We start from the raw sequence: 23,797 nt of genomic DNA on the forward strand, positions 1-23,797 counted from the left end.
TCTTGAATGGATGTGCTTAATGAGAGTGTTTGATGAAGAATGCCATATTGGCAGTACAAATGATTCCCTGCTGGGGGAATTGACAAAATGAAGGAAGTCACAGACTGCTGAAAGGAAAGTGACCGCTCAAGGTGAGGGATAATTGGACATGTCATACCTGACTTTTTTCCCACGTCAGCGGGATCTCATGGTCTCCTCTTCGGCTTTCTCTAAATCCCCTTCTAGTTGCTAGGCAGCATCTGAAAATGCGTTCTTTTTTTATGATTACCGCCGGTACTTTTGGTTTGAGGGCTTTGTTTTGGTACTTGCTTGGCTGTGTTGTCTCCTTGTTTTAATGTCGTAGTAAAAGTTATAGACAAATGGCGACAATGGATGCCCATTTTCAGGGTCTATGACGAGGTCGGTGGTGCAGAATTACGTAGCTAGCCTTCATTTTTGTTTTCTCGTGGCGTTTTGGCTCAAGGTTTGGCTTGTAAGATGCCAACGATTGTTGATCCCTCGCTCAGTGAAACAGAGAAAAGAAATGATGTTGTTGGCACCTGTGCTTGATGACATAGGGAGGCAACACAAATGGCTGGTGTCAGAGTTGATGTGTTATCTTGTGTGGTACAGTAGCATACCTTTTTGAGGGTGTGTGGGGCGGTTTCATGTGCAAGTTAAGGTAAGTGCAAATGAGCTCAAATAGTTCATGTGTTGTGGTAACTGATGAGTACCAAAGAAGTTGTTTGCTCTTTTTGGCTCCATGTAGCATCTTTGAAATGCCTCTCCGTCACTTGATCATCAGTCTTTTAATGTAGCACTTCGTACAACACTCATGTTTCTTTCTTTCTTTTTTAAAATTCAACGAATAAAAGCTCTTTACCTCCAGCTCCCATCTCTAAGATATCAGTACCACTCCACTGCTCTCCCCCAATGCACTCTGCACCCCCTCCACTTGGCTTCTCCCTCTTTTTAAGCAGGCGAGCTGGCCCTCCTCTGGGATCCGGTGATTGGAAGGCCTCTTCCGAAGCACTCCCGGTATTATTAGAACGCAATGGGCCGTTTAGTGGGGAAAGTGACCATAAAAAGCATATTGTAAGGAGTGTCTGCGTCTCCTATGATGTAGTGGAATTATTCATGCATGGACGGAGCTTCTGCTTCTATTATCGTCGCCGCCTCCTTTTGTTGTCGAGGAGATGAGCTCCGTGCTGCCTTTGTTCATAGGAAAACAAAAGGGAGCTGTCAGTGTGGTGAGCTGCTGCTACAGGTGAGGGGTTTGGCCAGAGACTGTTTGCCGGCTTTGGCGATGCCGATCTCTTATGCAGTCTCTGCAGCGGCTACAGGTGCAAGGAGAGTCGGGGAATTGGTCGCAAGTATTTTCGTTTGCTCTGCCTTGGATAGGGGGGGGGGGGGGGGTGGTCCAATCCTTGTGGCTGGTGGGTAATATCTTTATGTGATGCCTTGTATCAGATGAACTTCCAACAGACCTCTGCTAAAAATGCAACTAATCGCATTTTAATGCAGCAGTTGGAAGAATTGCACCCTTTTCTGAATAGGGTTGACGGCTTGTTCAGTGGAGAGGAGGACGGACGTGAATAATCTTCGTGTTAATACCAGAGTTCCGTCAGCTTGGGCCTCCTGACCTCCAGAATTTAAATTTGAAACGCGGTCATAGTAAACAATGTGGAAGCGGATTTAATTGCGGCTATAACTAGAGGTATTAAACGCGGAGCGTGAGCATGGAGAGCAATAATAAATGGGTCATTCCACGCCAAATCAACCAGAGCCCACGCACTTGCGTCTCAAAAAAATCTGAAAAAAATACCATGTGTGCCTATGTTACCCAGGAGACACTCTGTAAAATGTTTTTGTGCTAAGATCAATACTTTTCAAGTAACAGCCAGTTTTACAGGGGGAGGGGGGTGTCACATTTGTTCTGCCTCTTTTTTTTGTCAAAGTTCACAAGCTCATTGCTCAAGAACTAGAATCTGTAGGAGGCTCAAATTTTGCAGGCTGGTGCATAAATAGGAATAGTATGCAGTAAAATCACCACGAGTCGTCTGGATGATCCTACATGGTCATAGCAGTCCCTCAAAGTTGATCAACATTTTTTTGGAGTTTTTGGCTGTGTTCTGTTTAGGCCTTCAGAAGACACATTTTTACTCAACATAGACTCTTGGGGTTTTTTTCTTATTGAGATAAGTAGAAACACTCTCCGAAAAAGCAATGAAGAGAAAAGAAAATCCATCAGGGACTGAACAGCAGACCTCACAAGTTTGAAAAATAAATTTGGATCTCATATTCAGAGCACCCTAACACCTTGTGGGAATATACAAAGATTTTTTTTATATTTTTTTCTATAATCTGCATTACCTCTTCTTTTTAAAAACACCAATTTGACTTGTCTTATGCAAATCTTTCTTTTTCATTTCCCACCCTGAACAAGGGCAAAATGCACCATAGAGATCTATTGAGAGATTTGTTTTGTATAGAGTAACCACTAGGTGCCACTAAAATCACTGAATCACTGAAATTGCCGGGTGGGGACAAAACATATTGATCTCAATGGTGCATTTTGTCCATGTTTAGGGTGGAAAATGAAAAAGAAAGATTCGCATAAGACAAGTCAAATTGGTGTTTTTAAAAAGAAGAGGTAATGCAGATTAACGAAAAAAATATTTAAAAAATCTTTGTATATTCCCACAAGGTGTTAGGGTGCTCTGAATATGAGATCCAAAATTATTTTTCAAACTTGTGAGGTCTGCTGTTCAGTCCCTGATGGATTTTCTTTTCTCTTCATTGCTTTTTCGGAGAGTGTTTCTACTGATCTCAATAAGAGAAAAAAAATCAAGAGCCTATGTTGAGTAAAAATATGTCTTCTGTAAGCCTAAACAGAGCCCAGCCAAGACCTCCAATAAAATTTTGATCAACTTTGAGGGACTGCTATGACCATGCAGGATCATCCAGACGACTCGTGGTGATTTTACTGCATACTATTCCTATTTATGCACCAGCCTGCAAAATTTGAGCCTCCTACAGATTCTAGTTCTTGAGCAATGAGCTTGTGAACTTTGACAAAAAAAAGAGGCAGAACAAATTTGACACCCCCCTCCCCCTGTAAAACTGGCTGTTACTTGAAAAGTATTGATCTTAGCACAAAAACATTTTACAGAGTGTCTCCTGGGTAACATAGGCACACATGGCATTTTTTTCAGATTTTTTTGAGACGCAAGTGCGTGGGCTCTGGTTGATTTGGCGTGGAATGACCCAAATCTGACAGCCCAGGGAACGGAAACCGCTTTAGAACTAGCCAAAGCTTGATTGAGCATTTTAATTAAGTTTTTGCAGGAAAGCACAAGAAGTTTGCCTCTCAAGTAAGTCATAGTAAAAAAATAAATAAATAAATAAAAAGCTGTCGCCAAGGACAAACTCTGTGTACAGGTTTGCATTCCCCCTCCTCCCCACCTCCTTTGAGATCTCTTCATGGGTTTCTGTTTGAAGGTCTTAATAGGTCCTGCCCATACCTTATTTACTGGATATACCCCACACACACACACACACGCACACTCAAAAGTCATGTTGACATTTTTGTGTAGGACGTCGCATGCCATGTGTAGAATGCGAGGCTATGTGAATTGTATTTGCAGAGATAGAAGTGCCCTCCAATGAAACCCAGTGCTCAGCTGAAACTCATTTAGGATTCAATCAGACTCCCACATGCGAATCGTGTCTAACCAGCTGATTTAAACCGGCGGACATGGATATGAGGGAGCTGTCCAGTGCTGATTGTAAATTCAGGAGCTGTCCAGTGCTGATTGTAAATTCAGGAGCTGATTCCAGCTCACCCGTGACATGAGGTGTGCTCAGATGTGCGCTCAGATGTGCGCTGAGATGGGCGCCAGGGGACGTCTTCCGCACATGGCACCTCTCAGGGCTCAAACGGCGATGCCAGCTTTAGGGTAAAGAGTGCTTCCCCCCCCCCCCCCCCCCCTCCTGAAATGTCAAGACTCTGCAGGTTCCCTCCGAGGTGGAAGGCTCTGACTGAATGCATGCCTAACGAGGTCTCAGCCATTCCATCTTCTCCATCTTATTCGTATTATCGCTGGGGAAACGTTGACACTCTGGACAGGTTATGAAAATATGTAAAATTGATAAGAAATAAAAATAAAACCCCTATGCCTATCTTGGTGGAAGGCTGTTATTTTTCACACCCTTGTTCATTTTCGTTTGCTTCCTATTTTATTTATTTATTTATTTATTGTGCCGTTCTCCTGTTTCAGGCATCATTCAGGGCTCCAGGGCCTGCTGGAGTCCTTGCTAGATGAGAAGAGACAGCCAGGGGATGGAATTTTGTCGCGGCTGAATTCTCCCGCTGTCTCTCAAAGCCCAGATTTGAATTATTATTTTGTAAACCCCGTGTCCGTCGGAGATGAAACAGACAATAGCAGTCAAGAGGTAGCACTTTCGCCGGCGTAAGAGGCCCCTGAGTGTCTGCCGGTATTAATCCATCTCTGCAAATGAAAACATATGCTGCCCACACGTTTCCCCGGCGATGGAGCCCACACTATCTAGCGGCTGGGAGAAAATGAAATGTGTCAATCTTCATATGCCGCCACTCCCCCGCAGACAGTTGGGCCCCTGCTCCTAGATTTTTTTTTTTTATATACAGTATACGAGACCCAAAATAGTTTCCTGGGAGTGATGCTGAAATCAATTGCCAATGTGAAGATCTCGCCAGACACTTGAGATGAGGGATTTATTTATTTATTTATTTTGTCTATGAGAATTATATTTAAAGTCTAGCCTGTGTGCCAGTGCCATGTGTCACACGCTGCTAAGTGGCATTATGACAAACGGACAAGAGGAAGTGTCGAAATAAATATTTAAATTCGATGCATTTAACTTATAACACAAAGACATCATTTCAGAAAATGAGCTTTATTGTGTGGCTGTATTGGATTATAGCAACTGCGCACGGTAGGACAGCAAATGGCTTTTGGGTAAAACACAAGATTGAAATTGGATGTAATGGATCGGGGACTATGCTCATGGTCTGTGCCCATGATTAGCATACATGCAGTGTAATGGCAGTAATCATCCCACGTCTTTGGATTTCTGATCGGCTTCACTTGTAACTTCCTTTGATGTCTGAAATGCCCCTTTGAGACCCCCCCACATCCTACAATTTTTAGGATGGGTGGAGATCTTTCGTAAGTTTTGCCTTAGTTTAATTAGGGCAGTGGTATGAGTTAAAGAATGTGTACCGTAATTTCCCGACTATTAGCCGCGGCTTATACATTAATTTTGCAAAATTTCTTCAGCTATGAGGTTAATACAGGGGGGCAGTTAATATGGTGTTAATATGGTTTTGTTTCTTTTAACTTGCATAAAACACTGTCCTTATATGCGGGAAATTACTGTATGGGGGAAATTACTGTATGGGCAAGGGAGGATGGGTTTTGGAAAAGAAAGGTCAGATTTGAATCCGGGGCCAGTGAAGGCACATGTGCAGCCAAATTGGCTAAGACCTTCATGTCACAGCACATTGTTTTCCAGCTTGTTGTTGAGACAAGGTAATAGACATATTTGAACATCTTCTTATTGAAGTAATTTGTTGTTCGTCTCTGTCTCTGTTTATCTTGTAACCCCCAAAACGGGAGTTTATTGAAAGAATTCTGCAGTGACACAAAGAAATGTAAAACCTCATTACAAAGACCAATCGATCCCCCCCCCTCCAATTACCGATGTTAATTGTCCTCAGTGCTGCTAAAATACCACTCTAGCCATCTCCGAACGCTCGATCAAAAAACAGAACTATTGCTCGGATTACCCACCGTTCCCCCTCAGACTTGAGGAGAATAGGTAGACCGCAGTGTAGAGGCTACAGTGCTGAGAAGGATGAGCTTTATCGCGGCCTGTTGTTCAGTGCTCAGACATATGTCTGGAGTCATGTGGTTCTCCTGAGGCATGACTCACCACCCCCCCCCCCCCGCCCCCTCCCATCACGTTCTCCCTCCGTTCAGGGCTTCCATCACGTCAGGCCTCCACCACTCCTCCACACCTCTACTCCTCCACTCCTCCACTCCTCTACTCCTCTACTCCTCCACTCCTCCACACCTCTCCATACTGGGCCTCCTCTACAGGGCCCAGACAAATCATTCACGGTTCATTTGATGCTCCCCCACTTAAGGGTTGTGAAGTACGCGTCCACAGGCCACAAGCGGGTCCTTGTCGAGTAAAATAGAACACCCTCTGCACAGCCAGGCTGAGACTACCCTAGTGTGCAGACAGCACTGGATGGAGCATGGAGGCTATTTTTTTTTTAGGTTCAAATTTATTCAGGCGTGTTGTCTGTGCCAATATGCTGTCTAGCCGTATTCCTGCCATTGAAACTGGAGGGAACTTCCATGCATTTTAAGTAAGTCTTTAGTAAAGGCTGTGTTTGCTTTACTTTCCCTATGTTTTTTTCATTTGAAGTTTCTGTGAGTTTGTTTAAAAAGTAATTTTCAGAATAAGGAAGTAGGTTTTAGCTTTTTTCCCCCCTCCCTGTGAACTGATAATATTTCTGTCAGATTTGTTGATAACATTTGAAGTCAGCTCCCCATATCATTCCTATCTTGGCTTTAGAGATACTTTTAAAAATTCGGGGTCATTTAAGTCATTGGCTTGATGCCATGAAGCAATTCTGAAACCCCAGAACTGATTAATGTGGCTAGTAATTAATCTACCAGTGTGACGTTTTTATAATGAATTCCGTAAATGTCTCCATTTATGACTTGGCTTGACTGGGGAAAGAGCGTGACTTTTTTGGGGCGGGGGAAGGATTAGCCTAACATCCAACTGAAAGTCTCATTTCATTCTCTGTGTAATTTCGGGGTGCTTCTATGTTCCATTTATGCTGAGCGTAGCTTGCCCACATCCCACACACCCCCAAATCAGCTCTCGGCCTTGCAGTCCACTTAATGCCCTGTTTCGACCAAGCTCAGAAGTGTGCATTATTCTCCTGTCCTCTGTGTATATTATTTAGCATAATGGTATGACCATGGCTTGTACAAGTGGAACCATTTACAACATCCGCATTATAGGTTTTGTGTTGTTTCTTTGGGTTTTTTTTTGTTTTTTTTCTCTAGCAACTCCGATATGTCACCAAATATATACTGTGGTGATTGGTTTCTTGTGTTGTTTGAAAACACCTATGATTAAGATCCCATGAAGCCTTGTAATACTGTAAATAAGCAGCTGTCAGATTTTTGTAAATACTGTCTTTGCCAAGTATGCAGGGACTATATGGCCCATTTCTTTGCTGAATTGTTCAATCAGAAGTACATTTGACAACCATTTGAAAACCAATCTGATTGTGTTGATACCTAATGAAAGCCCCACATAGCACATTAGACAAATGGGCAACAGGCAAATATGTTTCAGGTCTTGAATTTAGACCTGGATAAGGAATTGTGCATTTGGCTCCGTTCTTTGTTTAGTGGTTGTTTAAAAACATAGTGTTGTGTCTCCTGAGATGTTAACAGGGCTTCATAGAATGTCACAAAGCAATGGAACACAAAGCAAGAAAGGGGGAAACACACACACACACACACACACACACACACACACACACACACACACACACACACACACACACACACACACACACACACACACACACACACACACACACACACACATATAGACACAAGCACTTTAGTTTTAAACTGACAGCAATCCAATTGAAGCTGTCAGTCTTTGGTGTTTTCCAAGCGCAAGGTGCTCAGAGGGATACGTTGATGTCTCTGGCTGTGGCCACAGCGACTGGCTGGCTGTCTGGATGGATGGCTGCCTGTTGAAGAGGATGGCAGAGGCGGGTACTCCATCACTGTTGGTTCGCCCCTTAACTGAAAGGCCATCTTGAAAAGTTGAAGGTTTATTTTGCACCCTGTCTGGCGGTTTGATTAATGAGCATCCGTGACGCAATGCAAAGAAACACCAACCTAGGCCCAGGCAGGCACCACACCATGGTGGATTGGGGGTTGTGTGTGTCTGTGTGTGTGTGTAATTTACCTGTTGGAGGATTTTTTTTATCAGATTGACACCAGTGCTTGGCTGGACGAAATGTATCAACTGTGTTTTTTTGTAAGGGAGGTATAAGGTGGAGTATTGGTAGCAAGGTTGCCAGGTGAGGATATTAACAGAATTATTTGCTGGGTGACCGAAGGTCAGCACAATTAGTTGCTGGGAAACCGAAGGTCAACACAATTATTTGCTATAAGAGCGAAGGTCAACAGAATTAGTTGCTGGGAGAAGTGTCTTGACTTGTGCTCCAGGATGATTGTCTGCTGGAGAGCTGATGAATGGCAAGCATGAAATAAATATACCACTTCTATTTCAGTCAAGTCTGCGGATTGTGACAAATAGGAGATTGGACTGGAAGACCGCGAGGTTACCTGTACAAAGATGATGGTCAGACCATTTGTCACTTGTCACTTTGTCAGGGATCTGTTTTATTAATGTCTAGAATGTAGATAGAAATTCGGCAGATTGGAATGAATAGTAATATTAAAAGTGAAACTGAAATACATACACGGTGTGTGTGTGTGTTTGTTTGTGTCTGTGCAGCTGTGCGAGATGTTAAAGTGAGAAATATAACCTGCTCATCAAAAAAAGCAATTTAGTTGTTGCCGCCACTGCCAGTACTGTATTTTCCAGCTAGCGTTGTGAATCTCCCCTGTAAAACTCAGTGTGTGACGTTAAATAGCTAATAATTTTTTGTTCAGTGATTTCATACGTATTTCCTGTGATCAATAGTGTTTGCTCCCAAACGCCATCTACCAGCATATATTAATAGCTGTCAGTATCAAGCATAAATTGTGCAACTAATAACAAAAGTCTATCTCATAAACTTTGTTTATAGCAAATGACTCCAAATTACGTAGACATAATGTTCTGTGTAGAACCAAGCAATCATTTAAAAGATGTGCTCGCACCAGTTGTACGTTGAGTTATTGAGCTAAATGACCTCTATGCCTTCCAAAGCTAACAGAAGATGATTTATCTGGTGCTCCAGTCAACCAAGTCTCGCCAGGGATGTAACAGTAGGACATGTCCAAACATTTATCAAACCCTCTCCTGCTGCGTCCATTACTGTCTCTCCTTACTCATTGAAATGCACAACAACAAGCAGTTTGTTTGGAATAATTTGCTTCTGTTGAAAGGAGAGAAAGGGCCTTGGGGATATGGCAGGGGGAAAATGGCCTTTCAAATAGGTCCCACGATTGCTTTTCACTGGCTGCGGAGTCATCAGTTTTTGCCGTGTGGCCCAGAAGGTATGATGAGGCTAACGACCATGGCAGGGACTTTGTTTTTCTTCCCTGAGAAAGGTGTTGGACATTGTGTATATGCAGTGGTGTTTGCTTTTTAATGGAAGTTTCTGCTGTTTGTTTGTGGAGGTGAACAATATTGATTGGCAGAAAGTGTGTGACTCGAAGAATATTGGGGGCACCTTTCTGCTTCTCATCATTTAGGTTGTATTTGTTTGTTATATTAGGCTTGTTTATTTTGAAATTGTAGATTGTGATCATTATTATGAAATGATAAGAAAGTTGTGCATATATATATAACTTAAGCAGAAAAATAGGTGGTGGGTCTAATGCATCTCTAGACTTAGTGAAGTAGCACTCCCTAGCTTACAGGCAGGCTACATTAGGCACACAATTGAAGCATTGCATTTACAGAGCATATGCTGCAACAATAAGGTTCCACTATAATCAAGGGAACTGACTACACCAGACGTGATAGTGGTGCGTATATTTGAGAAAACATTAAAAAATGATATTTAAACCTATTTTTATGCTCCATGAGCGGAAGGCCTGCCATAATCTACCTGTCTGTTAGACTTTGGTGCTTGTTGCTTTCAAAACTGCTTCTCAAGGAGGTAGAACAGGGCCATGAAAGTTAAGTTGGCGTGGATATTTCCGGTTTAGTCTCGAGTACAAGCCACATAATGATGTTTTAATCAGTGTTATCAATTTAATTTCACAACTGTTTTATACTGAAGTGGTTCAGATAAATGTACCTCACTATTAATGTTTTCAGAGAGGAGATTGTCCTCTGTATAGAGGTCGGCCTGAGCTTGTTTGAAAAGGTACATTTACTGTTGACGTTTGAGAAACGGTGGCTTACAGGCTCTTGTTCTTCCTCCTCTCATTGAGCGAGTTGAAGAGCATCCCTCAAATCCTACTACTCATGATCTGTAAACTATCAGTCCTCCCCCTCATCTCCCTGACTTCACTAGTCTCAAATTAACGTTTCATAATTGTAATGACTTCACACCTTCATCTCGAGGAAGAAAATGTTCAACTTGAATACAAACTCGCGCTTTGTGTGACCCAGCGCGAAGACTACCGTAATTTCCCGATCATTAGCCGCGGCTTATACATTGATTTTGCAAAAATTTCCTCAGCTATGAGGTTAATACAGGGGGACAGTTAACATGGTGTTGATATGGTTTTGTTGCTTTTTGCTTTTTGCTTTTTGTGTAAAACACTGTCTTGTGACTTATACACAATGCGACTTATATGCAGGAGTCAGGACATTACTGTAGCGAGGTAGATGGCCCCATCACCTCGTAGTCTGCAGCGAGATAACTCTTGTCTTGAGGATGGAGTGATGGGTCAGTGTGAGAGAGTAGCTGAATGCGTTCAACTAACAAAAACATATTAAAAAAAAAATGCCATGCTTCCATTCCATTGTTTCCAAATTTGTTTTCCAGGGCACATTCTTCAACTCTGCCTGCTTGTTTAGTTTAAATTGGTTTCACAGCTATCTATATTCTAATATTCTTGAGGGCTTGATGACCACAGTTCACCCAAATTTCTTGTATATCCCATGGAAGGCTCCCTTGAATAAAAAGTATTTAGTATGACTGGGTATTCAATTTTTTTTCTTTTTAAATCATCCTGCCCACTTGGTAACTTTTTATAACATTTTTCTCATTATGATAGAAAGAATATGAAGCGAAGAATACTATTTGTTATGTTTTAGTCCATTTTTCTTTTCTTTCTTTTTTTTTTTTTTTTTAAATGCATTGTCTGTCTTTTGTGTAAATACGAGTGTTTTCCAGATCAGACAAAAGCCATTGTATGTGACAGGTTTTTTTCTGGGATGCTAGAAAGCCAACCGTTTTCTGTTGGCAGTCAGAGCAGGAGTGTGATTTGAGCCTTGTGGATTGTCAGTCAAAACCTTAGCGGATTTGTGATGTGGAACAGTATTTCAGAGGCCGTTATGAGAGAGTGGGAGAGCGCTTTCCTCTCACTTTTTTATTTATTTTTTATCAGTGCCAATCAGTACAGAGTTTTCACTCACTAGACACATATTGTATCAGAGCTTCATCGGTTTTCTTAAATTAAACTTTGGTTAGACCACAGCCATATGAAACCTGTGGAGTTAATTAGTATCTTTAAAAAGGGTGATGCTTTGAAGCATACTTTATCGGCCATTTTAGAGCACCCTTTCTATTGCGGAGAGATAGTGCAGAGTTATCATCTATTTTAAAAATGCTGTGGGTGTGAAAGCCAAAAAAAAAATGTATCCGAAGGTGTTGCGAAGTTCTCTTTGGGGATCACAAAAAGTAAGGCATCTGTAAAATGTATGAGCATTGCAATGATTGATTCATTCAGTGGACCACATCTCTACAGGACACACCTTTGTATATGAATGTGTGGGATGTTGTTTGTACCATGTTGCAGATCTATGTGTTCTGCAAATGTCTTGCCCTCAACGACTTTTCTCATTGATTTGACGGCACAAAGTGTTCAGCACAAAGATACAGTATGTCCATGTATTTGCGCTAGTATGTTGTCTGAGGGCTGTGGTGTCCTCCTCACCAGAGACTGTTGGAATTCTACTAATCAAGGGAAGAGATTGCCTCTGTGATCCCCTGTGATCTTTTCGTGTGGAGGCGGCCTGACTGTTCAGCTACCAAACCCGCCAAGGCTTCGTTTCTTAAGTTGAGGATGAAATTGAGTGATATGCCTGTGAACTCAGGGGGCCATTGCTGGTTTTGACCTCTGTCCGTTTTCATAAGCTTTCGGCGCCGGAGACATCAGGTTTATTAGTTCAGGGCTGCCTCGGAAAAGGCCACAAGGTTTCAGAGCACTGATTGAATTCCCCCACCTGCTTTTATCCACACTAGTGCTCTTTACATCCCTCATATTAGTTGAACTTTTCCTTGAACTTTTTTTTTTTGTTGTTTGGTTTTTTTTGTCCCTGAAAAATATTAAGAGTGGGCGTTGCATTGCAGAACAGCAGGGGAAGATGTTTGGTAAAAAGACAAGAAAAAAAAAAAAAAAACATTGTTGCTACTTGACTCGCCATTTTGATTACAAAACACTTTCTCCTGGGTCCATCGTCTTGCATAAATTGAGCACAGTCATCCACCTACTCGCTCTGCCAAGTATTAATGCCAACTCTGCACTTTTGACCCAGTCCCTGAGCACCTGTGAATTTGCATCAAATGACATTCTGCAGCAGCGCTAACCCGACAGCCAGTGTATTCAATCAATCAGCTCTTGAAAGCTTCTCCCCTTGGATGTCAACAAAGAGGTTTTCGTTGCAGACCTAAAAAGACATTATTGTGCTTATGCTGCAAACATGCACTGGGTCACCACCACCCACCCCATCGCTGCAGGAATCCTCCTATTCAATGTTTTGTGCAACATTTTGTATCTAAGCTGTGATATAAATGAACAGTTTTAGTTCCTAAATGTCCATAAACTTCTGCACTTTATGCCATCATTGATTTATATTACAGCAATTACCTCTGGATATAATAGGATATTTGTAATCCCAGAGTTTTGAACGATTTGAGCTCAGATCTTCATTATTAGACAGCTGTTTGCTTGACTGTGGCGCAATTGACTGCGTCTAGCTGATGGCGTATTACACTCGGGTTTTTAAATGATCAATCACAGTTCTTTGTCGGAGATCAGAAGCGCGAGACCACTTTACCTCTCATTCAGTCACACCCGTTTTAGTGCTCACGGAGTCTTGGCGAAACACTGCAACTCATTAATTTGCCGGCGTTGAGATGCGCGGGACAGGATGGAGTGTCTCTTAGCAACCAGTGTCTAGTGTACCTGTCACTCTTGCCTCTAAGGTTCTTTATTCTGACAGTTGAAGCAGGTAGGGTAGGCCCAGAGCTGAGCCTTTTACCAGCGGCTTTCATCACTTCTCCTTCAAACTCTTATGTAAGGATGCTGACGAATATGTATGAGAAACAAACATCACTTGGAGTCCTAACATTGCCATTAATGTTTTAATGATTCCTTTTGGACTTTTTGACAGTCATTTGTACATGTAGACTGCTACTCTAGTCTAACGTATATGGTGTCTTCAGCAGACTTTTGAAACATTTCCTGTGAGGTGAATTTAACCCATCCCACCCCCCACCCCCCACCCTCACCCCCATCCCCGCCAAAGATGGAATTAATCTCCTGAAATAATGGAACTGTGAAGTCATGAATATCAAAGGTGTAATGTCATTTGATTTCGGCTTCTGATAGTCAAAGTAATATTTGAAATGTGCTTGCAAAGCAAACAGGCAATTTGGCGGAGCTACACTAAGAGGTTTGCTTCCCCCCCATGTTTTTAATCGGCACACACAAACAGAATGAATGTGCTTGCCACTAATCTGCTGGAGGAGCCAATGCATCTCACCTTGTCTTGGCCTCGTTCTCATATCTGCGCAGGCCAGATACCCCTCAGTGGTTCCAGATAGTTAATCTTGTCAAGTCAATTTTGGAAATTCCCGATTGCTTATCGTCGACGCCAACGTCTGTCAACAGGGCGAAGATGACTTTTCAGCTTACTCAGAGATCATGCTTAAGTGACTGGTCAATGCCTAGCCTGTCCGCTGGGTTTAAAGCAGCTGGCTTGGTTTGCAACTTTTCACTGAAATATCTCGGCCGAGTGTATCAGGCTGTGCTCAGTGAAGTTGAGAAGTCAACTTCCTGCTCTCTGTAGCTGTGGGTGTTTAGGAAGACCCATGCTCATCCTGTGCACTGCTTTTGGAAGAATATATAGATTCGTAGTTCTTCAAATGTAGATTTGAAGAATTGTATTTAAATTGTCTGTATCTTTCTGTTTGTTTGCTCTATTATCTGAGTTATACAGGTATTGTTTTATCATATTGCTAATATACAGTAGCCATGATATGATCCAGCCTTTGATGTGACAGCCATAAATGCTGGTATTCGTCAAACGAAAACTACTACTACTGCTGCTGTTTTGAGTGGTGGAGTTTTAAAACTAGATAAATAAATAAATAAACATGGTTGTGCGACTTTTTTACCTTTCACCTTACGGTGGTGTTAGGAAATCCTTTCATACTTACTGTAGGTCTCGTGTCCACAGAATAGAATCTTGAGTCTCCCTGCAAGTGTCCATTCAGACTCTCACTTCAGGTCAGGAATAAGTTGTATTAGTGAATGGGCATGAAGCTTACAGGACCAAATCATTGTTCATTAGTCATTACAGTAAAGAAGTTCTGCTTGAAGTGAAAATAAAGTGGCCAAAAGATATCTTCTGTAAAACTATAAACATCTGTTTTGTTTTGTTGTTTTAAAGTTAAAGTTGGCTGATATTTAGCAGACGCTTTTATACAAAGTGAGTGTTCTATCCTTGATGAAACCTGAAGATTTAAAACCTTACGTATACTTGCCCTTGTCTCTGTGAAGCAGTTGCATCTCCGGTCGTATACTTGTGTCCTCTGTTTGGCTGTTTGGAAATATGTTTGTGGATGTTGTTGCTTCTGCATGCTCTGCTATTATGTTGTGTACCCTCATGGTGTATACCCTCATGGTGTGTGTGAACCTGCATTTTCTAAGCAGTCTACCCACACAGAATCCCAATGCCTGTGCTTACATACCCCTGCTCTTGTCCCTTTGAGGCAGTTTGCTGTTTGTGTACATTGATTATATAGACAGCTGTGCCTCTATATGCTTTGGCTTTCTGTTTTGCATGTTGTGTATTGATGTTTGCTCAGGGCTTCCGGCAGCTGCACGTAAATATTCCTCCCTCTGTGAGTGTCAAGATTCATCTTACGTGCGTGTGTATGTGTGTGCCTGTGCCTGTGCCTGTGTGTGTGTGCACGTGTGTGTGTGTGTATTTGTGTATGCCAAGCATTATCTGGTGTTCATTATATGTCTGAAACCACCAGTTCCATCTTTCAGTGGCTTTAAACCCTAATGAATGTCTGGTTGAAGTCACAGGGCTGGTGGATGTCATGTGGCCTTGGCCTTTTCCTTCCACTTGGACTGCTTTGAAACTCCAGAGGAACATGTGTACTGGCAAGCTCCCCTGAGCAGCACTCCTCGTCCTCTGTGTCTGTCAGGTGCCCAGCAATTACTGTACAGTCTGTGGAAGTATGATCCTCTGTCCTTGAAAGGCCTTTGGACTATTTGTTTGCGTTTAGAAGGTTTTTTCCCTGTTTTTTTGACTTCAGCAAAATGATGAGGAGCCAGTTTATTTACTTTTAGCTTGGTTACTTTTTTCCGACTCAGGGATTGAATGTCTCATTTGCTCTTTTGAAGTTCGTTTTTCTCGTGGCAGAATTTCTGAGTGCTCAAAAACTTTTACAAAAGTGGTTGAGACTGTACTTCTTTCATTGGTAAGAATGCTCTGAATTAGCTCTCTTCTGGAAGGGAAGTGATTGTCTCTGAAGCTGACAAGAATCTTAATGCCACGTTGTAGTTACTGTGCAGTCTATTCCGGTTTAATTAATTCACCTGCTTCGCACTGCTGTCAGAATCCTAGTCGTGTGGTGAAGAGGGCCTGTAGACATGCACCTGATGAGGCTATCTGAGAAGATGGTTAATCAGAACGCTTCAATGATCTGCTGTCTCTTAAAGGCTGTATATCAACTTTCATGACACAAGTGGAATTACATAAGGGTGTCATTTTTTGTGCATTTTGATTTTGAAGGTTTCATTTGCGGTTCCTTTTAGGCTTTGATTGAGACGTCAATCCATCATCGTTTATTGAGACATCAATCCATCATCGTTTTTTTCTTGCTTTCACAAAATGGGTACTCAACTCCACTCTTAGCCTCTTAGTTGTCTTTTTTTTCTGACTGTGAGACACGCGAGCGATCCTCCACTCTGCAAAAAGACCCACAGTATTAAAGCCTGGCCTCTGTAAGTACACATGTTTTGGGAACTCTAGCCTAAAGGTATTTCCTTAAGTAGTGATATGAAAAAAAAAAAATCACATTCAAGTTTTCACGTTCACCAGACACCATCAGGGAGACAATTAATTAGCATAAGTGTAGCCCTCAAGGCACAACTTGCTACTCTCAAGTAGTAGATTTTCCTTTTGCTTTTTCTGCCCCTCAACAATCATTGCTTTAATATGTGATGCAGCAGATATTCCCTTTGATGGTATGGGTATTGTGTGTGTGTGTGTGTGTGTGTGTGTGTGTGTGTGTGTGTGTGTGTGTGTGTGTGTGTGTGTGTGTGTGTGTGTGTGTGTGTGTGTGTGTGTGTGTGTGTGTGTGTGTGTGTGTGTGTGTGTGTGTGTGTGTGTGTGTGTGTGTGTGTGTGTGTGTGTGTGTGTGTGTGTGTGTGTGTGTGTGTGTGTGTGTGTGTGTGTGTGTGTGTACATGTGTGTATTTGTGTGTGTGTGTGTGAGAGAGAGAGAGAGAGAGAGAGAGAGAGAGAGAGTGTGTGTGTGTATGCGGCTGCCAGCCTGCCAGCTTATTCATTTGACTCATTTTAACCAGATGGTGGAGCTGTCCTGTCACTAAGTGCTGTATCAGTGCCCTGTGCTTGAATGAGCATATCTTGTCAAACGCCAGCTTCTTTGAGTTATTTAAGCTCCTATAAGAGAACAAGTACAAGAGTACACACTTAACACTTTAAATGGCGGCATTTTGATTGATGTATGGTTTAGGGTCAGATATTGACTATGTGCTGTTATTATTGGAATATTCGTTTTTAAAAAAAAATGCCAGCAATAGTCTTTCCTAGAGTTGAAGAAAACATTGTGCTTGCACAAAGAGAGGGTTCTCCACTATAGCCTGGGTTTTCACTCATCCTGGCAAATGCACGATGATGAAAACGGTCTAATTAACAGCGGTGTGAAAAGCGCCCGAGTAAGTATTGATCAGTTTCTCCTCTTGTAAATGGGAGCTTTTGTGTTTCCTCTTTGGCCTTGTACAGCGCTATCACACAAATGGATCCCAAGCCCACAGCCAGGGCCAGAGGCTGCACCAGCGCCAGACTGATGGCAATCTGTTAGTCAATAGACCTGAGAAAGGGACGGTGTTTCTGTTAAGCACAGGTCTCTCTCTCTCTCTCTCTTTCCCTCTCTCTCTCTCCCTCTCTCTCTCTCTCTCTTTCTCTCTCTCTCTTTCTCTCTTGCTCTCTCTCGCTCTCTCTCTCTCTCTCTCTCTTTCTCTTTCTCTCTCTCTCTCTCTCTCTCTCTCTCTCTCTCTTCTCTCTCTCTCTCTCTCTCTGTGCTCGCTTTGCCTCTGTTTCTGACTCCGCGTGTAGTTCAGAACCTGGAAGTCATGCCTTTGTGCAGTACCCTTCGGAACCTGGGGATGATTGACTTCCACGACAGAGGGGAATTCTATTCCCTTGAGAACAAGAGGGACAAGCTTGGTGGTTTTATTATTTCTGTGTGTGTGTGTAAGGCATAGCTGACTCACAGCTGAAGTCTGACAATGAGAGGTTCTGTTTTGTTTGTTTATTTGCATTAATTATTTACATTTCCTCTTTTGTTTTCTACAAATTGCCACATCTGCGGGAACTCTCGACACATTAATGGTTTGCTTGGCTTCCTCCAAACTACCAACAGAGGTCTGTCACGTTTGTTTGGCCTCTAGAATATTCTTACCGGCTTTTATTCTGTCTCGCGTGAACTTGATGTAATGAGGTTGTGAATCATTTCTCAGTAAATTAACAGATGCTCACTATAACACCGACCCTGTCTGTCAAACTAGTCAGAACGATAGCTAATTGTGCCCGAATGTGGCTGTAGCATAGCTGCTATACACTAGCCCTGTTAAGTGATATATCCATTAGCATTTCACAGACAGAGGAATTTAATTGGGATGCAGTTGAAAAGTAAGTAGCCAAGCAAATATGTGTTTTAGTGTGTGTGTGTGTGTGTGTTTTCTATTTGCATGATAAAAGACCCCGTTATAGTCTGTGTAGCAGTGTAGCCTTGTAGCAGGCATTTGAATAACAATATTAAGAATGATGATGCATACCCTTGAATTATCTCCAGTTGTTTTGTGAATGTTTTCATTTCATGCATTTTCTGGCACATCTAAATACTAGTGAAACCCACAGAAGTGATGTTAGCCATGTCTGTGTAATGTCCTGGCAATCCCCACTACCAATTTGCAGGTTCTGTCTCCCTAATTAGACCATGCATATTTCAGAATGGTTCAGTTGATGATGAATTGTCCAGACGGGGATTTTTTAGTGCTGTGTTCCAATGACTTCAATCGACTGGGCTTTTCTCTTGGAATGTCCTTTTTTTGCGGTGTGTGTGTGTGTGTGTGTGTGTTGGGGGGGGGGGGGGGGGTGTGTCTTGTTTACACAACTGCAAACAGGCCGTAGAACAAAAAAATAAAGTGAGCCCTGCAAAGTAGCTAATATCAACCTGTCAGTAAGGATTTCCTACATGCTAAACAAGCATGTTGAAATCCTCTCATAATATGGATTGGGATAATGGTGAACATCATTGACTTGACACATACTGTAGTAACCCTGAGGCTAGTCCTCACTTGCTCTCTGTATCTTTAGAATGGACCATTTGAAACTCTTACTAGGGACAGTCTCCCAAACATGGATTAATCCTAATGTTAGATGATTACCTTTCTTCAGTCAAGGTCAAAAATGACCCAAGGAAGAAACGATTACATTTTGGGAGGGATACGTATCACCGTCGGGATTCCGGAGCTGTTTATGTTTTTCACTTAGCGGTGTAATGGCACGGTATGGCCACATGGTGGCGATCTGAATAGTTTAGGTTCAAATGTATGACAACCTAGGAAGAACAATACAGGCGGAGGTCACTCTGCGCTCTCTGAGTGCTTTTCTAGTTGAGGTTTGCTTTTAGTCTAGAACCAAACCTAACCCATATTATGGGACTTTTTGGCCATATTCGTAGGAATTTGTTGCCCTATACGTGGATTATGCCTCATAGTAGACTAAATGCCTAAAGTCGGACCTGTTTTCCGTGGAGATTTTCACTGGAGTTCTAGGCATAATCCCCATGTACAGAAGACTGGCCCTAAAGGCATCAGATTTTCTAAGGTGGTCTTGGTCTCTACATTGATCACTCTCTTCTAGTGCGGTTTCCTTTGTACAAACTTGAGCCACAGGCACTGGGAGCTTGGTGGCAAGTCCCCACTAGATGTAGTAGCTAGGTGACCTACTATTTTTTTTTTTGAAGACTTCTACTAAAATGTGTTAATGCCAGGAGTGGCTGCCAAAGCCTCACATGATGTTACTATACTGCAAAATTCTCATCGTGTAGGCCTTTTCTGCTTAGAATAAGATTAGCTCTTTTACAAAGCAGAGCTTTGTTACACATTCTAAGGATGGGCAGGCAAAAAAAAAAAAAAAAAATGGGGGGGGAAAAACGGAAGCCGTGTCAGCTGCAGAGTAATACAGAGAGCACACACCTGGTTCAGGTCAGCAGGTGAGATTCGCTCCGCTCCCTGGTGGCTGTGTTGGCTCTGTATTCGGTACAGTGGTATGAACCCCCCCCCCCCCCACACACACACACACACATACACCCCCCCCCCCCCCACACACACACACACACACACACACACGTACACCCCCACCACAGCACACACACACACACACACACACGCACACACTTCCACCTCCACCCTTCGAGTGAGGTGGTGGACTATGACGGCTGTGCACATGTCTGACTCCCATTTCCTGGCAATTATCCGGATCACAGACGTGGGCTGAAGTGAGGCGTGGAGTGGAGTGGCTCCTCCGGTGGGCTCCGTTAGCGGCCCGTCGTGCCAGAGCCTCCGCACCGCACCGTACCGCACCGCCCCGCGCCGCACCGCGCGCCATTATACTCGCCAGAGGACGGAGAGGACATCACTGGGGGTGTTTCATTAAATGAGCGTGAAATTGAAGGCTGCTAGCCATCTGACTGCATTTCTTTTGCACGATGACGTTTGCCTGTTGTGTGTCTGTGTGTCTGTGTGTCTGTGTGTCTATGCATTTGTGTGTAAGTGTTTGTGCCTGTGTGCATTAGTGTTTGTAAGGCTTCCAAAGACTTTGACCAGGCTTTGAAGAGTGCAATTATTATTTGTTCGTTTCGCATGACCTTTACAATACCTACATGTTTGTCCTCTCTTGAGAGTGTTAGACATTAGCAGCACATTTTAAAACGATCTGTAAAAAGCCATAAATCACTCACCTGAAATGGTTCTTGGTCCCAGTACAGTTATATTAATAAAGACTTAATTGCTAAGTTACTTATACTTACTAATTGATTAGTAAAGGATTTCTTCATAATGCCATCTTCTATTGTCATTTTTTATTGGTTTTAGCTAATACCTCTGGCAGTTATTGCAGATAGCCAGCCGTGCCACACCAGCTTGATCAGGATTTGGTTAGCAAACTTTGTGCGTTACGTTAGCTGAAAAAATGTGGCCGTCCTCTTCTCACGGCCTTACTCAAGCGAGACCGTTCGACCAGACGGGCTGCTGCCAACTGCAGAAAGTATCCAATGTGTCACAGCTGCAATAGTTTGGCCACCCGCACGCCACATCCCTTCATCACTGTCTGCGTTTTGCCTCGCTTAACAGATATCCCAGAGTTCAGGCCTCCGAAACTGATGGATGGCTTTTAGGTGAAAACGCGCATCGACTTAATTTTTCCCTGCCGTCTTCAGAAAGACTTGAGCACGCTTTAGTTTTCCTCGATGGTCATCACTGCTGAATAAATGATGAGACATAGATGTTGGAATGGCCTGTTCGTCTTCATTTGCACTTTTAAAGGGATATTCCGCCATTTTTGGAAATACGCTCATTTTCCACCTCCCCTCGAGCAAAACAATCGATATTTACCTTGTTCCCGTTCATCCAGCCATTCTGTGAGTCTGGCGATACAACTTTTAGCTTCAGCCTAGCATAGATCATTGAATCGGATTAGACCATTAGCTTCTCGCCTGCTAGCTTCATGTTTAAAAGTGACTAAGATTTCTGGTAATTTTCCCATTTAAAACGTGTCTCCTCTCAAGTTAGAAAGTGCAATAAGACCAACTGAAAATGAAACCTGCCGTTTTTCTAGGCTGATTTGACATGGAACTACACTCTCATCTGGCGTAATAATCAAGGCAACTTGCAAACGTACCATAGGCGCAGTGATATCTTACGCAGCATCTGAAAATAGTCCCCATAGACAACAAGCAGTAGTAGTGCCAGTAGCTGCAAGTTGCCTTGATTATTACGCCAGATGAGAGTGTAGTTCCATGTCAAATCAGCCTAGAAAAACGCCAGGTTTCATTTTCAGTTGGTCTTATTGCACTTTCTAACTTGAGAGGAGACACGTTTTAAATGGGAAAATTACCAGAAATCTTAGTCACTTTTAAACATGAAGCTAGCAGGCGAGAAGCTAATGGTCTAATCCGATTCAATGATCTATGCTAGGCTGAAGCTAAAAGTTGTATCGCCAGACTCACAGAATGGCTGGATGAACGGGAACAAGGTAAATATCGATTGTTTTGCTCGAGGGGAGGTGGAAAATGAGCGTATTTCCCAAAATGGCGGAATATCCCTTTAAGGTTTTTAATGATTTCCCCATCCTCTCTCCTCCCCTCTCTTCCGCTCTTGCGTCCGATCCTGTTGTTGAGTTTGTGCATTTCGAGCGGATTTTTAACGACAAAGAAGTCAAATGAGTGAGGTGATGGAGAGCTTCCTGATGTGGGAGCCTCTTGTATAAGAAAAACATAATGAGATGGAGATATCTTTGTGGAGACGCAACAAAGCATGAATTATGACTCGCTGGATTGATCTTTGGCTGTGGCGGCTCAATAGTGAAAACCTGCTCAGTAGGCATTTTCGGTGAACGATTTTCGACTGTCTTTTAAGGCTGTGTCACTCACAAATGCAAAGGTCTCGAACTCTGGTGAATTAGTAAGCAGTGCCAGTGTACCTACTTCCTCTATTATACCACTTTAATTTTGCTGATTTAAAATGCCTAATTGATACAATTTGACTCTCACCACAACAACAACAACAACAACAACAACAACAACAACGGCAGTCATCACTTGATTACCCTTCACAAAGCTCCTCAACGGCATGCTCAAACGCACACACTCTCCACAACACTGTAGCATCCTGATATTAAAACATAAAGAACAGTGTCATTTTCAAGTAGTCTCACACGAACGATATCCTTGCGTCTCATAACAATTCTCTCTGGTCTCTCTTTTGATTGGTTGTCGTCTAACAGCTGACGGCGAGATCCCTGCCGGCGGTCCAGTCTGATGAGCGACTGCAGCCTCTCCTGAACCACCTCAGGTAAGCCATCTCGGAGACGGACGCCGCCGCTGCATTACCGCCGTATTACCGCCGTGTTACTTCACTCCAGTCCGTGAGTCATTATAGCTGTGGCATTCTGACGGCACTTTTAAAAGCTGATAGTGTGAAATGAATATGGGAAAACAGAGAAGGTGATTGCCTTAAAAAGAGTGCCTGGTGAGTTTCAGGAGACGGGTTGCCTTTATTAGAGCACAGTCTTCCAAACAAAGCCGTTGCACTCGACAAACAATTGTTTTTAAAGGCCTTTCATCCTCCTGGAGATGACTGAACGCCCACTTTCCTTTGATAATGGAGTTATAGCTTTCATCTCTCTAGCTCTCTCTCTCTCTCTCCCTCACTCTCTCCCTCTCTGTCTCTCACTCTGTCTCTCTCTCTGTCTCTCTCTCTGTCTCTCACTCTGTCTCTCACTCTGTCTCTCACTCTGTCTCTCTCTCTGTCTCACTCTCTGTCTCTCTCTCTGTCTCTCACTCTGTCTCTCACTCTGTCTCTCTCTCTGTCTCACTCTCTCACTCTTCCTCTCACTCTTCCTCTCTCTCTTGCTCTCCTTTGCTTTGTTTTTCTTTCTCTCTCTCTTTCTTACTCATTCACCCACTCATTACCCAACCCTTCTCCTGGTCTGTCCTGCCCTCCTTTTCTCTCTCTCTCTCTCCGTCATTATCTCTTGTTCCCACACTCCGTCTCCGTGTCACTCTCCGGGTGTCCTCTGGGGCGTCTCCTGCTGCAGTGATCCACTCCAGGCCCTACAGGTGTAAGCACAGCCTGGCTTTTCAGGAACCGCACATTTGGGAGCCTCAGCTGAGATTAAAACAGCCCACACACATTCTCAGCTAGACACTGACGCTCACTCTCTCTTTCCCTCTCTTTCTTTCTCTTTCTTTCTCTCTCTCTTTCTCTCTCTCTATCTCTCTTTTTCTCTTTCTCTTTCTCTCTCTCTCTCTCTCTATCTCTCTCTCTCCCTGTCTTTTCTTTCCTTCTTTCTTTCTCTCTCTCACCTCTGTTTCTGAGACTCCGATGAATGGATGGGATGATTTTGGGAGTTAAAAGGATCAGACAGATCTTTAGATTAGAGATGCACCGATTGCAATTTTTTGGCCGATTCCGATTTCCGATTTTTCATAGAATTTGACCTGCCGATACCGATTTTAGCCGATTCCGATTTGCATCTTCTAACCACTTTACAGCACACAAAATTATTTAGAGTTATTTTCTATCCTTTCTTTAATACAACATGTTAAT

General features: G+C 42.9%; 1 protein-coding gene across 1 annotated transcript in view; it reads left to right on the top strand.

The window, feature by feature from the left end:
- Positions 1-23,797, top strand: part of prim2 (DNA primase subunit 2) — a 74,009-nt gene that overhangs the window by 7,634 nt on the left and 42,578 nt on the right. Inside the window, exon 8 of the mRNA XM_062518941.1 lies at positions 22,473-22,540. Within this exon, the coding sequence (XP_062374925.1) occupies positions 22,473-22,540 (68 nt within the window). The remainder of the gene's footprint in view (positions 1-22,472; positions 22,541-23,797) is intronic.

Source organism: Sardina pilchardus, chromosome 18, assembly GCF_963854185.1.
Source record: "Sardina pilchardus chromosome 18, fSarPil1.1, whole genome shotgun sequence".
In the NCBI taxonomy this organism is placed as follows: Eukaryota; Metazoa; Chordata; class Actinopteri; order Clupeiformes; family Clupeidae; genus Sardina; species Sardina pilchardus.